Source organism: Neltuma alba, unplaced genomic scaffold (genome assembly GCF_004799145.2).
Source record: "Neltuma alba isolate B1F8T4 unplaced genomic scaffold, ASM479914v2 tig00013081_pilon, whole genome shotgun sequence".
NCBI classification, from domain to species: domain Eukaryota; kingdom Viridiplantae; phylum Streptophyta; class Magnoliopsida; order Fabales; family Fabaceae; genus Neltuma; species Neltuma alba.
This window is the reverse complement of record NW_021637411.1, coordinates 658277-674421: the sequence shown is the minus strand read 5'-3', so window position 1 is coordinate 674421 and position 16145 is coordinate 658277. Positions and strand designations below refer to the sequence as shown.

Here is a 16145-nt window from a genome sequence, read left to right as displayed (position 1 = left end):
GCACGTTGTACAAAGTGGATATAACGCTTTTGTTTGAGTGTGGATCTATATAGTAGTGTTATGCTTCCTTTGTTCGTCCAACACCACCCACCCTCCTTTCTATTTATGTCTTACACTATAATTCTTTTCCATGTCTTGTCCACCAAATTGTGCAAATATGACTCAACAACTTCATCGTCTTCTTCTCTCCTTCACTTTCTGTCTTGTAGTTTTGTGTCTCTGTGTGTGCCTCACTTGTATTAATTTCTATACAAGTGTCGCCCCATGGCTACCTATATGACGTCGCTTGTTTAAAGTTCTCAGGATAATTGTGGGCAAAGGAGACGAGCTAAACTAAAGATGGCCATCTAGCTATAGCTAGCTAGACATATAGAGATATACGCTATGTGCTTGCATCTGGGACGATTAACACTTAGCTTGATGGTAAAAGTAGAGGTTCGTACGAAAGAGCTCGAGTCCTGATCTCTGTAATACCGTACGTGCGGTACGTCAAATATATGATTAAATGTTAGTGCTAATTAAACCGATGGATAAACTAATTAATTTAATTAAACAGTGAAAGTGAATAACTTTTTACTAGAAAACACATGAATTCACCCCGCAATCAGCAGTCATATGTCGCGGCGATGATAAGGGTGGTATCATTGATGATGCAGAGGACGAGTGAAAAGGAATATTATATATATATAGTTTTGTGCTAATTAATTGTTGAGCGATTCTAAAAGCAAACTAGCTTAATTATCTATAATCTCTATATACACATTTAATTTACATCGCTTTTGGGGTGATGTGTATCACCCAAGCAAGTCAACCCAAATGATTATGACAATTTATCAACTCTCACGCTTCACTATTCTCTCTCTCACTCTTCGACAGTAACACAGCTATAGTGAGAGAGAGAGAGAGAGAGAGAGAGGATAGGAGAATATATATTGGCATTATGGTTCATATATATGAATATAAAGCATAAATTCATAACAAATCAGTCACAGATAATGTGGCTTTTTTTCCTGTGTGTAAATTTAATTTCTCAGACATCAGATAATTAGCGTCTCTCAGTCAGTATTGAGTGGCGACCTTATTAATACAATTTTGTTACTTAGAAAAGAAGGTCTTCGATGTCATAAAATATTAATATTGGCAAAATTAACCTTTCGCTGAACGCAAAGTCTGCTATGGATGATTTAATGGGTGAGAAAGACACGGAACCTATAGAGTCTACAATATTCACCTCAGTCTTCAGATTTTCGGATTTAAGACTAGGGATTTAAGGGCAACTGTGTAGCAGAATAGTGGATCTGACTTTGGGTTTGTTCCTGTTCATGATTTGGGTTCAATTTAAATCAACTTTAATTTGAACACATAAAAATGTTATAGTGGAAGATCGAAAACAGATTAAGTAAGTGCATAATGAACGCACTAGAAAATTCACAAAATATACACATAGATGCGAATGACATAAAATGACAAATTAAGCGTGAAGAATTCATTAATTTGCTCTTCCACTAAGCAACCAAAAAAAAAAAAAAGGATTATTAATCTATATATAATAACAAACATATTATACATTAATTAGAAGCAGTACTGATCGAACAGATAAAATATGAAAACTACACGGGGAAGCAAATCAAGTAACAGTAAACATGAAGCAATGATTGTGTTTAAAAACCACAGTATCGTAGTGAGGATTTAATTTATATAAATGGAGAGGTGAAGAAGGCAAACTAATAGGGGGAAGATTGAGGAAGAAGATCCAAGAAATTAGGTCAACGTGATGTGAAGGGACAGAAGCGATGATCACAAACGAAGAAAAGGAAGAGCATGCGTCCAAAATCACATCTTTATTCCCAAGAAAAGGTAGTGGACATCATGGCAAATCAACATCTAAGTACTCTTTCGCAACAATACAGACTTCAGAGTTCAGACAAAAACGCTTTTGACGCTACGCTTCGATTAATTCAAAATTATTATTATTGTTAGGGTTTATGGAACTCACGATCCAGATCAATTGCTGGGGCTTAAACACAAATATGCTCGATTAAACAAGGTTTTGATTAAATTATTTATTATTTATACGGGATATCTCATAATACATTGCACTTCTGCCAATGTTCCCCATACGAATAATATTTTTCTGGGAACAAATATTTGTATGTATGTATAATCAGAATGAATTCCTTTTCCTTTGCTTCTTAAGATGATAAAATGGTGAATGATTAACTAATGAAAGTTAAATCTAGCGAAAAGAACTAGGCATTCACAAGATGATAAGCCAAAATTCGAATCCACTTATAATAAGTGCCCACATTTAATATCTATGTAATATGAGAGAATCGTACTCTTTTGTGAATATGATTGCAAACTAACACAGTTTAGACAAATCAACGCTAATCATACTCGACTTTTTAAATTGTTTTCGTCATTTGTGGCAGAGTGAATGATAAAGAGTGTGATAGGTTTAGAAGTGGAGTAACCACTAAGCATCAAACAAATGGCTTGGCGTTTCTATATCCATGTCATTTGCATATAGAGCTGATTAGATTTTGGACAATCCGATTGTCAAGTTATTATAAACAATTCTTCTTTGGATTATTACAAATTGAAAAATCTGCCTAATAATCTTCTGCAACTATCTCTTCGTAACTTTCTTAATTCTTTGTGATGGAGGCACCAATGAAGCAAAAGTTGGACGTTTTTATCATTGCGCGATGACGAACTATATATAACTAATATTGTAAGACACTAAGAACAATTATTTAATATCAATGCGCATTTGTTGTGGGTTAGGCAACATTAGTGGAGATACTTACGACGAACAAGTGCATATTTGAATACCAAGCTCGCAAACGAAATTGCAATCTCGAGGGAAAGTAAAGGACCTAAATGGGAAGTTCTGACCTTTTTTTTTGCCGGACCAAGTTTAATTACTTAAACCCCTTACTAAATTAGTTTTGTGCTCAAAGTTTATTAATCACCTTGAATTTTAAGAAAAAAGAAATATAGAGTGATCTGGTTTTTAAGACTTTGTTCATCAACGAGTCTAGCGGGAATTAGGCTAGCGAGAGGAATTATTAATAATTTATTTAAACCGTACAGGTCATGTGGAGCGTCGTTTCATTTTTCAGTCAATGATATTAGTGGTCTATTGTGTTATTTATGCGAGATACGACCACTTCAAAATTGAAGTAATGAACACTGAACAAGCCCATATTTTAGCCCAAAAAGCAAAGAAAAGAAAAGAAGTAAATAATAATAATTAAAAAGAAAAAAGAGATTCGGCCTGCGTTAATCTCACATCCACAATTGGGCCCTAAAGCAAAACCATGGCTCCAATTAATGGCATTTCTCTTTCTTACCCTTTGTTTTCTTCTTCGGAGGTGACCATATGAAGTGGCCAGCGCCACTTCCAAGTATTAGTGGAAATAATGGGGGAAGCTTTGAAAGTTTAGGTGAAGGAAGTGACGTTGGGTTGCCAGCTGCAGGAACAGGACTATGGGAAGTGACGTTGGGTTGCCAGCTGCAGGAACAGGACTATGGGAATTAAAAGATGACAGTAGTCGTCCTGGATCCATCTCGGAGGCAAGGAACAATAGGCAACAAATTCACACATAATCTATTTGTGCAAAAATAAGCTTTAATATACAAATTTACACACCATGGTTCTCAGTTCTCACAACTGTATTTCGATTGGAAAGGGGAAATAAGAATATGCGTGATTATAAAACCTGATGGAATGCAAGCAAACACATGAATCGCACCATAACAGCATAAATGAAATATACGCATCGCCTAAAGCGCATCAGAAGAAACTGTTAAACTGACTAGTGAGGGAATCCCTCAGATTGGAATAAAGGGCATAAAGTGAATACTGGCGGAGCTTTTCTACTTCATACCAGGAGTTGAGAACCGAAAGATGTTTATCTGTACCAGAGAACGCCGTTTGTATCCCAATACTACAATCCACAGGTCCTCCATGACTCTTGCAGCTGGTAGTCTTCAGTGCACAGTCTTGATTGTTGAGACACACAAAGTTGGAGTTTCCTGAGCATTTAGCACAACCATCTCTCTTCCAATATAAATTTTGCAGCCTGCCCCTCTTAAACTCAAGGATCTGCAATGCCAAATTTCAGTTGCTTCTCAATAAGGATTATGGTCTTCAAAAACAATATGGAAAACCAATATATATATCTCGAAAGGAACTTTCATTATCTACTTACAAGAGTAAAACTAGTCACAGTAAACGTGTTGTTTGCAACAAATGCAGGAGGAGACCTTGCCGCGTATTTGCTACCAGCAAACGCAACCATATGGCCATAGGTGTCCTGGCCACATCAAGAACTTTAATGAATGCCCAGAGACAGAAAAGTAGTCATATACACGCTAATTCACAAAAAACAGACAGTTCAATGAGTTTATCAGAGCAGATGTTAGAAAGGTACCGCACCCTATTTACGTAATAAAAATAATCCAACTAATGTTCGCTAGGAAAAATATGGGCAGCTGGATCAACGCCGCACAATGTTACTGCGAAGAACCTAAACTCGACAAGGGCGGGTTGAATCATTATTTGTTTTGCTGCTATTAGAGGCCAGAAGCGCAAGGTTGCGTACTTGCACAAAACCACCATAACTCAAATTCTCTATTGAGCAGCATAATGCAAAATAATATCAACAATAAAGAACTCGCCATCGACTTCCAAATAACTCGCCTAATCATCTTTAATCTTACATAGGCAACAGTAACAACTGCAAATCGAATCGCCGAAAAATTCTACAAAAACCCTAAGAAATAAAATATTACAATAATTTCCCCCAATCAAACTCAGTCCCGTAAACCTCCTGATAACTCGCAAATTTAGAGAAACGAACAACCTATCCAGAAATTTCACTCGCAAATTTAGAGAGAGCAAGAAAGGGAACGAACCGGAGTGAAAGAAGATGAATTGATAGTGAGGAGTGAGATCTCATCGACCTTGGGCCTGAACAAAGAGATCTGAGAGTTGGAAGACGAGAGGGCAAGCCTGCTATCGCAAGGGGATAACTCGACAGTGTTGTTGTAGAAGAATTTTTCCTTCGATGCGAATGCAATCCCAAAGGTGAATCCGTCAGACCGCTCCACCTTAGAGTCCATGCAAGGAGAATACACTCCATTCGTGTCTCCTGCGTCCACGAAAACTGCCGCCGCCGCCATCACGATCATCAACGACGTCGCTAGCGTTCTGAGCACAGCCATGGTGTGTTGGGAAGTTGATTCGGCCACGAGTTCCTGGGCGGAAAGGTCACGCGACGCTGAGCCGGTAGGCGTGTGCGGGAGGCATTGCCCTTGGAGAACCTTTTTTTTCTTTTCTTTTATTTTTTACTTTTCCGCGTAAATTTCGGCTTCGCTGTTCGGCCGTATGTAAGTCAGTGTCGTTTATTCGTTTTAGGTCCCTTTGCCGCTTTGCGCACGCGTCCTGGGGGAAGTAAATTTATGTTTAGAGTTTAAACATTAAGTTGTGGGAGCTGCCCATATCAGAGTTAATTTCATATTTAATTTAATTTAAAATATTAGATTCAATTTATTTTTTTAAATATATTTTTAAAATAGTCTTTATAATAATTGTATATGTTGATCATATGGTACTTTAATTGCTACACATGATTAGTAAGAAAATTTAAGTATATACAATACATATGGTACTTTTAATTACACAATGATTAGTAAGAAGAAATTTTAAGAAATACAATACATATTTATTACAAATAACTACCTTAATTAATATTTTAGGTCTTGTTAGAATTAACCTTTAAAATCACTTATACACACGTTTCATGTAAGTTAAAATAAAATTATTTTCATATGCTTACTTCATATATCATGTAAATTATAAAAATCTATTTATAAATCATTTTAAATGGATACTTAATTTATTCAAATTAACTTACTAGTATTTTGATGGGAGGTAGTACTATTTACTTGTGCTCAATTTTGTTTTGCACGAAGTTTTTGTCTTTTTTTCAAAGAATTGAATGGAACATTATGTCGTTTAACCCATTCATTCAAAATTTATTTAACGTGCGTAAGTTGATGGGAATGGTATAATGCGTATAAGCTATTGTCTTTAGGGCAGCAGTTCTCCACCTAGCAATTTATTAACTTAGATCTCATTTATTTATGAAATATTATTAATTCAAAATAAAAGAGAACGCTTTTTTGCAAATACGATTTGATATTAAAGTCACCTAGTAATTTAGATTTACATTTCCCTATTCAAAGTATGCCAATAACACAGTCTATATACTGTTAAAAATCTGATATTTAAATACGGGGGTACAAACAAATCTTTATTAAACTGTAATATGTATATTTGAAAAGACATCAAAGGTTGCGATTTTTTATGAACTGTTATACTGTTGATTAATTTGAATTTTAATTCAGTTAAACTGGAAAGAGTAAGACTCTGGAGACGACGTTGGTTTTCTTTTTTTAAAAAAAAAGAGCCGTAAGACTCTTTTTTGTTTTGCAATAAAAGCGTCAGACTCAAAGCCCATATCATTTTGGTTCTTAATAAGGCCCATACATAACTTCCAATCAAACACGGGTGCCATTTTTATTATTCGAATTGAAATGGCCTGATTCATGTCGTCTGGCATGCAAGTGGCCTTCCGCGTGATACTGGGGAAGCAAAATAGTTTAATATTTTGTTTTTCTTTTCCCCGTTTTTTGTTGCCAATCAAATTTTAAGAATTTTTAAGTCAGTTTCGCATAAAAGACAGTGATGACCAGACCTCCAAGAGGGCATGCGCTGCGAAGTACTACTGTGAGAGACTAATAATAAAGTCATGGTTGATTTGATTCTGCCTCGCATATATCCGTTTCGATCGCTATGTAAATTCATCCACATAGTTGTAAAGAAAACGGCAATAAAAATGCTCGTTTTATGTGTTTCCTCTTCGTATCTTTCACACCCTTGTACGGCGGCTTTGTGAATACAAACTAGGAAAAATCTTTTAAAAAAATAACTGTTAGAATCTTAAAATTTTAAATCAGGAATTACTATAAAAATATGTTGTCATTTGCTTTTCAGGTGTAGTAATCAATACTAATTTAAAATTTTAAAATTCAACTCAGGTTTTGGGATTTCCCCAACAAACTATAGAAATGAAATTATTTGATAAAAAATGGAATAGAAAAATATCATGGAATGGCCTGTATTGAAGCTAGAGGCGGCGTGGTTAATAATGCATGAGGCTGGCCTAGATGGATACACACACACACAAATAAATTGGCACCGTTGACTTGAATGTGGGGTTTGATTTGATATAGTAGTGATGCCATTTTGCGTTGGTTGGAGTAGTAATGAAGTTAATTAGAAGATGAAGGAGGCAACAGGTTCAGGTGGGTTCATAGCGTCAGGATTCTGGTATTTCGTTGGAGTTTCCTTTGGAGTTCTGGTTATCATCACAGCCCTCACCATTGTTTCCTACTTATGCGCTCGCTCACGCATTCCTATTACTTTGCCTCTGTATAGGATTAATGCTCTTGATCAATCCGTGGATGATGATGTGCAGGGCATAGATGAGGCCACCATTTTGAGCTACCCCAAGCTGCTATTTTGTGAGGCCAGACACAGGGACTCAGAACAATCCCACGCCGCCACGTGTTGCTCTATATGTTTGTCGGATTATAAAGACACTGATGTGGTCAGGATGCTACCTGAATGTGGCCACCTCTTCCATGTCCAATGCATAGACACTTGGCTTAGAATGCAGCCCACCTGCCCTAATTGCCGTACATCTCCCTTCTCAACGCCTCCGGCTCAAGTGGTGTTTCCCTCCCCCGCCCACACGCCGTCTTAGCCGTGCCTGAATCTGCATCTTGTTAAGTACTTGAAAGCCAGACAGTGTCAAAATTGAAAATTCAGAAAAGGGCTATATTCTAAATAAAAGTGTCAGATACACGGGGCTTTTGCACTTCTATGCTCTTTTCATCTCTTTCCATCTTTTCTAATTTCATAGCGGCCTCAGTGGCTGAATCTCGTGTACTTAGCTCCTACAATTGAACTAGTAGAGATTATTTTGGCATGCATGGCAGAGAAGCGTTTTCATCTCGTACTTGAACCTTCTTTGATTAGCGTTTGTGTTGTGTTGCAAATTTTTGTGCCAATATACAGAACCATTGCAAGAAGTTATCTTAACTCTAACAGGTAACAATCATTGTCAAATGTCTATTGTGCTTGTGGCTTGTTGGATGGACAGCTATCATTTAGCTGTTCCATACAAACAAACCATGAATTACATAATGCTATCTCCAGTCTTAATTATAATATTTTATTTATAGTTTTACAAATCAGGTTTTATAAATAGGACCGGGATAGTAATAATTGTTAAAATGAGTTAACATGATAAAAGAAGTAAATATGATGATTTGATATAATTTAAGTATGCTATATTTTCTTTTTTTGTCAAGCCAAGATCAAAACATCAGTACCATATGAAATAAATCAGTAGCAAATTAAAAAACACACCAGAAAAAAAGAGCTATTATTATAAGTTAGGTCTCACATGACATTGTTGCCAATTAATACCTTCATTTGCAAATTGGTGAGAATACACACACACATATATATATAGTTATTTTCGTTATCCAAAAAGGAGGGAAAATCTTGAAGTTGGCGGTTTAGTTGAAGACTTGAACAAGAAACCGCGCCAGGCGAGGAAAGCCTGTCAAAACAGTCAAATAGATACCAAACGTTCTTCGGCCACCCACCAACCCACCACTCTAACTGACTCGTCAGTCTCTCATTATTTCAGCACTGCTCCCTCCCTCTCCCTCTATACTTCATCTCTTCGTGCTTGCTTGGGCCCGTCGCTCATCGCAGAATCGGAATCCATGGAGATCATGCCCCTTAAGTTCATAGTTCCCTTCTCTTTATTTCTCTATCTGATTTCAGCGTTGGCCCACGCTACGGACGTCAAATACTGCGGTCACTCTCTTTTACCCTTCCGCTCTTCAGATTTTTGTTTTCCTACATTACATTGTTTATATTATACCTTGTGCTTGATGTGTCCATTTCGATATCTGATAGTTTTTTATTTGCCCCCTGATTATGCATAGATTTCTTAATTGATTAAAGGATTCTTCCCCCCTTGGAATGAATAAAAGAAACTTTCCCTAGAAACTTCACATTAGACGCTCCATTTCCTATAGAATTCTGTTTCTATCTTGTGATCGGGTATTCGTTTGACAAATACTATGATATCTTTGTTTGTTGTCTGACATTAATGCTAGGCATCGACGGACTGTATGGAAGAATCCGCATCCCCCGGGGGGGCCTAATTGCTGAATTCATGAAACATTTTGCTGGCATTTTTCATGTTTTACATTTTTGAAACAAATTCATACCTTAGTTTACTTAGAATTTGATTACAATGCAGATAAGAAAACCGATTATGGTGTTAAAGTCAAAGGAGTTGAGATATCTCCTAATCCCATTGCAAGAGGCCACCCTGCCACATTCAGCATAGCTGCTACCACTGGTATTGTGCAACATCATCATCACATCTTGCTTGCTTATCTGCTCGTTGTTTCCTCTTTATTTTAATTCAATTGAGCCTTTGTGCGCATGGGATTTGAATAGTTGTAATTTAAAGTATTAATTCCTGTACGATGTTGAATTGGAAGCCTGAATTCCGTTTGAATTTTGTAGCATTAGTCACTTTACCAAATGTGGGAGGATTTCCAAAATCTTGTCCCTTGGGAGGAACTGTATGGGGTCCTGTGAAGAAAAGGATGTCCTTGCTTTTTCTTTAACCCAAGCTTTTAAACATATCACCATTTGAGGAGGGAAAATATTGTACCTTACATTTTGTGGCGTCCTTCTCCAGTGTTTTCTTTCTTCCATTTATGTCCTTTCTTTACATAAATAACTAGATGAGAGGACTAAGATTGTGTGATTAACAAATGGACAATATTAAACTCTAGCAAGTATTTCTTTAGGTAACTAAAGGTAAAGCCTTGAATTATAAAATTCACATCGGAACTCATGTCTTGTCTCAGATAAAGCGATATCCGGAGGGAAACTGGTGATCGATGTTGCATACTTTGGGTGGCACATATACAGTGAGACCCATGATCTTTGTGGAGAGACAACTTGCCCTGTTTCAGTCGGTGATTTTGTGGTTGCTCATACACAACTTTTACCTGGATTCACTCCTCCTGTAAGTCGTTGTTTTATAGATGCATGTGTTTTTGGGAGTACAAATTCATCTAGTCACTAGAAAGTAGGTAATTAGCAGCAATGATACTTTGCTGGTTTGTTGGCTTCTTTTATGGAAATTGTAAGACAGCATTATCCTCATTCAGTGACCCAATTTGGTAATTTCATTTGTGGGAACACAGCCGGACTCTTGACGAAACTTAGTATCTCATCTTACCTTTATTGAATGGTATTATCATGATATTTGACTGTAATTCGCAATATTTTTAATTGGTGCTTATTAAATCTTTGTTTCCCCCCTCCTCACATAGTCTTCTCATTGTTTCACTCCCACCATATTTTTAGACTGAAACTTTGCGAAGCACCTATCAAACTAATTATGACAAGACAAAATACTTCCTTAAGCTCTTTCTAGTTTCTACTTCCATCTCCTGTGGTGCACGTGCTCACATTCATGCTCATCTCTTTTTATGGATATTGGATCAAAGTCGGATTTAATCATAGCTTGGATATTGGTTCTAAGCGGGTTATGTGACTTTGGGCAATAGTTAGTTCTGCCATTTCTCTCGTCTTTTGCCATTTGTCCTGAAATTAACCCTTGTGAAGGTGCGTAAATTTAGACGCCTTATACTAGAGTAATGAGTTCGTTGGCTTGTGTTTGTCCTTGTCCATGCAAAATGGTGGTTTGGATTTAGATGTATTATTCAATCATTTTAGGTCACACTGTTCATTTTTGGTTTCCTCCATCTTGTCATTTATCAGTGCGGACTCATATTTTCCAATGGCATACTCTGTCCAATTGTCTAATATCCAAAGGGCATCCTTCAAGGTGTCTAAATTTCTAGACCTTCTAGCTACATTTCGCAAAAGAATGGATTTTGTAGTTAGGAGTTCTTGTTTTTGAATTATAAGGTTATAGTCCAACATCTCTTTATCTGATGTTCTATAAAGCGCTGGAAATGTGACTTTAATTTGCTACACCATGCCCCTTACTGTAGTTTCGCACTTGTTGATTGCAGGGTTCTTACTCTTTAAACATGAAGATGTACGATGGAAACAAAAATGAGCTGACTTGTATCCAATTTGGATTTACTATTGGATTTGTTTCCTCCGTGGCTGATATCTGAGTGAACCTCAGTACTGGTCCTGAAATATATTGTCGGTTACATACAATAAACTATTTGTAAAGACAACCCTTGCAATATCTGGATCCCTGTAATTTGTAAGATGCTCAGACCTGACCAGCAGTTAGTGGTTTACAAACTATCATGTATATCGTACTCAGAGGATGTAGTCGCGGTGTAATGATATGTATCCCTTCCTTCCTTCACACATTTGGGACGTTGGGAGTCCAAATATTGTGTAGTGTGCTCTTGTGGAAGCATGCAGAAGTTGGCGCTGAATATGATGTACTCTGCTCTATAATCATTAAGCGTATCCATATCCATACATGATGTTGATACCTATTCCTAATCACAATTTTGTTTCATGTTTAAAAAATTGACCGGTTGTTAATGATGCCCTTCTGGGAATGGGCGTACGGTGATAATCATGATTGGTTTTTTACTTTTCTTTTTCTTGCAAAACTAATCTTTAGGGATTCCCACTTTTTTGCGTGATGGTTGCATGTGATGGCGGATTGTAGGATTAGAACTCCGATGATGCTTTGGGAAATAAGGTTCGGTCTGGTTTCTTAAATGCATATCTCGAGGATTCTAGTTTGTTAAAGGATGTAGCTATTTAACAAAATTGGGGCCGAATCATGGCCACTGGCACATTTTGTCTCCTTTGAATTGCGCAATAAGGTGTGGATGTTGTGGTCCAGCCCCAGGCTCCCTATGTGTTAAGTGGCTATTTAACCCACAGAATCATATGCTATATTGTCATATTGAGCTAAAGAGTAAATTGGTTCCTCATCATCGAATCATAAAGGGGAATTTTAGCCACTTAATTTGTTTCTAGTTGACAAGTATCCTTCATGGATCAGACCATGATTGAGGCACCAAATGGTAGGTAATAGGTCATTGCATTCTAATCAGATAAAAAGGGGAGGGAGAGGGAGAGGGAGAGGGAGAGAGATAAGTCAGCTTTGCCCCCACACCATGCAGTGATAATTCATTACTTAGTAAAGCTACCCAACACTAAACAGCTTTTCAGTCTCCACTTTATATCATAGTCATTGGAAGGCTTAAAGGAGAGCTCATCGTCGGCCCACCATGTCCTCTATATAGCATTCATACGACCAGTCATTCTCACCTCTACTTTTCTTCTTTCTTTTTAGTGGGCAACAACAAATGCCATCTCGGTTCACAGAGCTAGAAGACGTGAAAACAATGAGAGGCAGGTTGCTTAGGAAGTTGAAACTCGCCCCAGCTTTCAGCAACTTGAAACAAGGCCTGGCTTCTCAGTGCAATCCTCCAGAGATATTCTACACCCAGAAATATGCAACCCCACCATCTTATTGTGATGATCAAGATCTCAAGGGCAACCACCTGATTGAGCTGGATGTTACCCTTAATGAAAGTGAAGATGGTAAGCATGCTGAGAAAGAAGAAATGGAGCCGGAATTCAGTCTTGGCAGCAAAAACAAGGTCACATCCACCACAGGGTCCAAGGAGACACAGCTTGAAAAGCAAAACCCAGTGGCTCCTACCTTGCCAGAAGCCGTAATGGAAAGTAACATCACTCAAGACAGCAGATTATTATGCCCGTCTCTGACAGATTTTGAGGAGATATGCCCACCAGGGGGAAGCCAATCAGTAATTCTCTACACAACAAGTCTGAGAGGCATAAGGAAAACCTATCAGGACTGCAAGACAGTTCATTTCTTGCTGAGAAGCTTAAAAGTATTATACTTTGAAAGGGATGTGTCTCTGCACTTAGAATACAGGGAGGAGCTTTGGAAGATCTTGGGGAGCAAAGTGATCCCTCCCAAGCTATTCATCAAAGGTAGGTACATCGGAGGAGCTGATGAAGTGGTCGGATTGCATGAGATGGGATGGCTCAGTAAGCTTCTGGAAGGAATACCAGTTGACTCAGCCGATCGCCCTTGCACTGGCTGTGCCAGCATGGGGTTTGCTATTTGCTCTAGCTGCTCTGGAAGTTGCAAAGTCTTCACCAACAATGGCGAAAATGATGAATTGTGCATCAGATGTCCAGAATGCAACGAGAATGGGCTGGTCAAATGCCCCATTTGCTGCTAGCTAGAATAACCTTGATCTAACTAGGATCATATTGGCCTTGATCTTTGTATTGTTGTATAACCGCTTGCTTTATATTTATCAGTCTTCTATGGCTAATATTTATAATCTGGTAGTCCTTAGAATGGTATTGTACTGAAGTTATTTGAATGGATTGACTATAAGCTGATGCTAAGTATTCAAGTAAACATGATGCTTGATGGTTAGATGAGTTACTGGTTTTGATGTTTGCACTAAAAGATAGTGCCTTTACTAAGATCTGGGGCACAAGTTGGTTAATACGGTATAATTGGTTTAGTCCTTTTCCATCGCAAAGGAAAAAAGAACCAGATGAAGATGAGAACAGAGAATGTTTGTTGAGGATAAAAGTAGAGGCAAGATGATTCTATTTCTTTCTGATAAATGCAACCAAGTTTGAGCTAACTCATTAGTTTTGAGTAATAATTGATTCATGGGCAGAAGCATGCACATGGCTCTTCTTGAATTTTGAAGAAAGTTGATGTTTTGTATAGAAAAAGGCTATGTGCCCAAAAAATGGTAGGGGCATACGACAAAATGTCCATAATCAATGGTTAATTCACAAAACGGCTTTTTAAAAGATGATACAAGACATTAATTCTTCAGCCTCTACATAGTACAAACTATTACCAAAAGATTGAACAGAATGAGAAACACTTCAACATAAATGAATGAATTTGTAACGCCTTATTTTTATTTATAAACATGTTTAGTCTATCATTACCAGTCTCACTTTTAATATTGCGGTCTTGGGTTGCACGGGATAAAATTATTGGCAAAGAGCAAGTGTTTTATGACAGCATTTGTGAGGTGTTGTTTATTTTCAAATGGTTCGCATAGGAAATTCTGCAGCAAAAAGTGATGGTTGATGTTTCAACTAACTAAAGGTAATCAATCTAATCTTGTCAATCATCACGATTGCTGGCTGATGAAAAGCAGAATGTGTGTAATTGTAAATCATTAAAAGGAAAAGAAGAAGAAGAAGAAAAGTTGTCGCAATTAATAATTTACGGATAAAGAGTAATTAAGATGTTGATGAGAAAAAATATGGCGAATTAAGAGTTTTAAACAATTTTTGTTTTGAATAACAAAAGTAAATCAAAAAATATGTTTGAAAATAAACTTAGTTTTTTTGGCCAATGAAACGAGTTATGTGTTGTGAGAAAAAAAATTAAAATTTATTTTGAAAAAACTAACATCTTTTCAATATTTTATTACTTTTTGTTAGATATTTTGTTACTTTTGTTTATATAAGATCAAACAAAGAGACTGAGAATACAATGTTGTCAATAATGATAACTATACTAAGAAAACAATTTTCCCATCATTCATTTCACCACTTTAGATGTGTTTTTAAAATAATAATTCAAACATTTTTTTAATTTTTTTTTTCAAATTCCATACTCAAAAAATTACTTTATATACTTGTTTTAAGAACCTTTTTTTTTGTAATATCATTTTTTATAACAGCTTTAAGGACGTAAAGGGCAAAAAATAAAACAGCTCTAAGTAGCCTTCAAAAGAATACAAGAAAAAGGCAGATCACATGTTATTTCCCTCCGATTAACCAAAAGTGCTCTGTTATATTTGCCAGACAAAACTTTTGAGCTGTCGCGGGCTTTAGTGCTCCACCCTCATCTGGTCCTCGGAAGAAGAACATGATTGTACGATGAGCTAATCAGAATAAAATTAGTACAAAGGAAATGAGGTTTAAAAATAACTCTTTTGAGGCGTAAGATTTCATGTTATTGATGTCCTAAACAATATAAAATGTCTTCATTGTATGAAAAATTAATATTCATTGGCCAAAACACTATCCAAGAATCCATTTAGTAGTGAAACCAAATATGCCTGTTGTTGCAAGTTTAAATCTCAACGGTGTTTTTTTATTTACTGAAAATGAGTTTTTTAAGACAGGACTAATATATTTATGGGTTAATATATTTTTTTAGTCTCTTAAATTTATTCTTATTTTATTTTTGGTCTTTTAAGTTTCAAATTATAAGTTTTGATCCCTCAAATTTCTGTTTATTTAAAACATTGATTCCTATAATTTAATAAATACCTGGATCATTTTGCCCCTCAAGAGACCAAAACCTATGATTTAAAATTTGAGAGATCAAAATCAAAATGAGAACAAACTTGATAGATGAAAGATTATATTAAGCTTATATTTATCTAATATATTTTCCTAGCGAGTTTTGTGTAGTAGTGCAACAGTATGCACTCACTGTTCTTTTTTTTAAAGAAAAATTATATAAATGGGCTCCAGAAGCTGAAGCCCAAGCCAGGCCCATTTAAATCATCATATCGACTAAAGGCCATAAAGATAAAGTCTTTGAGTGGGGTTAGACTTGGGGATCTCCCTCTACTGGATGGTTATTTGGAAAATGACCATAGTGCATTTTGGAGGGGGGGAAAACAGGAGAAGAAGAGGAAGAGAAGAATGGATCCCGAACGCACGATTCTCAATTTGCCGTTTTTTAATCAAAATTTAAACTAATTAAATTTGTCCACTTTTCAATTTTGTGTGCTGTGTATTTGTAGTTGAAATTTATTATTAATGGACTTGACCTGAGAATTTTTCAAATTTATTAACTCTTCTTGAATTTTATTTGATTTATTTTACATAAATCTATCATGGTGTTCATAATATTTTAATTCATTTTTATAATCATTTAAAGCATTACATATATGAATCATAAATATTAAGTAATTATCACTATAGG

The 16145-nt window shown here is 36.4% G+C and overlaps 4 protein-coding genes across 4 annotated transcripts; 3 read left to right on the top strand and 1 right to left on the bottom strand.

Annotated features, from left to right (window-relative positions):
* Nucleotides 1-3593: 3593 nt before the first annotated feature.
* Nucleotides 3594-5332, bottom strand: LOC114734143 (uncharacterized). The gene is made up of 3 exons (XM_028921688.1): nt 4924-5332; nt 4218-4322; nt 3594-4111 (listed from the first exon to the last, which is right to left on the bottom strand). The coding sequence occupies exons 1-3, from the start codon at nt 5230-5232 to the stop codon at nt 3800-3802; spliced, it is 726 nt and encodes a 241-aa protein (XP_028777521.1). The 5' UTR covers nt 5233-5332; the 3' UTR covers nt 3594-3799.
* A 2023-nt stretch (nt 5333-7355) lies between these two features.
* On the top strand, nt 7356-7838 carry LOC114734196 (RING-H2 finger protein ATL70-like). Its single transcript, XM_028921745.1, has one exon. It carries the CDS (start codon nt 7356-7358, stop codon nt 7836-7838), a length of 483 nt encoding a protein of 160 aa, XP_028777578.1.
* A 912-nt stretch (nt 7839-8750) lies between these two features.
* LOC114734153 (putative phosphatidylglycerol/phosphatidylinositol transfer protein DDB_G0282179) lies at nt 8751-11669 on the top strand. Its single transcript, XM_028921699.1, has 4 exons — nt 8751-8965; nt 9417-9518; nt 10039-10199; nt 11218-11669. Exons 1-4 carry the CDS (start codon nt 8872-8874, stop codon nt 11323-11325), a joined length of 465 nt encoding a protein of 154 aa, XP_028777532.1. The 5' UTR covers nt 8751-8871; the 3' UTR covers nt 11326-11669.
* Nucleotides 11670-12313: 644 nt separating this feature from the next.
* On the top strand, nt 12314-14018 carry LOC114734252 (uncharacterized protein At5g39865-like). Its single transcript, XM_028921835.1, has 2 exons — nt 12314-13600; nt 14008-14018. The coding sequence occupies exon 1, from the start codon at nt 12493-12495 to the stop codon at nt 13399-13401; it is 909 nt and encodes a 302-aa protein (XP_028777668.1). The 5' UTR covers nt 12314-12492; the 3' UTR covers nt 13402-13600; nt 14008-14018.
* Nucleotides 14019-16145: the final 2127 nt, after the last annotated feature.

Coding starts and splice junctions, on each gene's coding strand:
- LOC114734252 (XM_028921835.1), top strand. CDS start 12,493: ATGCCATCTCGGTTCACAGAGCTAGAAGACGTGAAAACAATGAGAGGC.
- LOC114734196 (XM_028921745.1), top strand. CDS start 7,356: ATGAAGGAGGCAACAGGTTCAGGTGGGTTCATAGCGTCAGGATTCTGG.
- LOC114734153 (XM_028921699.1), top strand. CDS start 8,872: ATGGAGATCATGCCCCTTAAGTTCATAGTTCCCTTCTCTTTATTTCTC. Junction 8,966..9,416: donor TACGGACGTCAAATACTGCG/GTCACTCTCTTT, acceptor ATTACAATGCAG/ATAAGAAAACCGATTATGGT. Junction 9,519..10,038: donor CAGCATAGCTGCTACCACTG/GTATTGTGCAAC, acceptor GTCTTGTCTCAG/ATAAAGCGATATCCGGAGGG.
- LOC114734143 (XM_028921688.1), bottom strand. CDS start 5,232: ATGGCTGTGCTCAGAACGCTAGCGACGTCGTTGATGATCGTGATGGCG. Junction 4,323..4,923: donor ATTCATCTTCTTTCACTCCG/GTTCGTTCCCTT, acceptor TGATGTGGCCAG/GACACCTATGGCCATATGGT. Junction 4,112..4,217: donor CTGTGACTAGTTTTACTCTT/GTAAGTAGATAA, acceptor TTGGCATTGCAG/ATCCTTGAGTTTAAGAGGGG.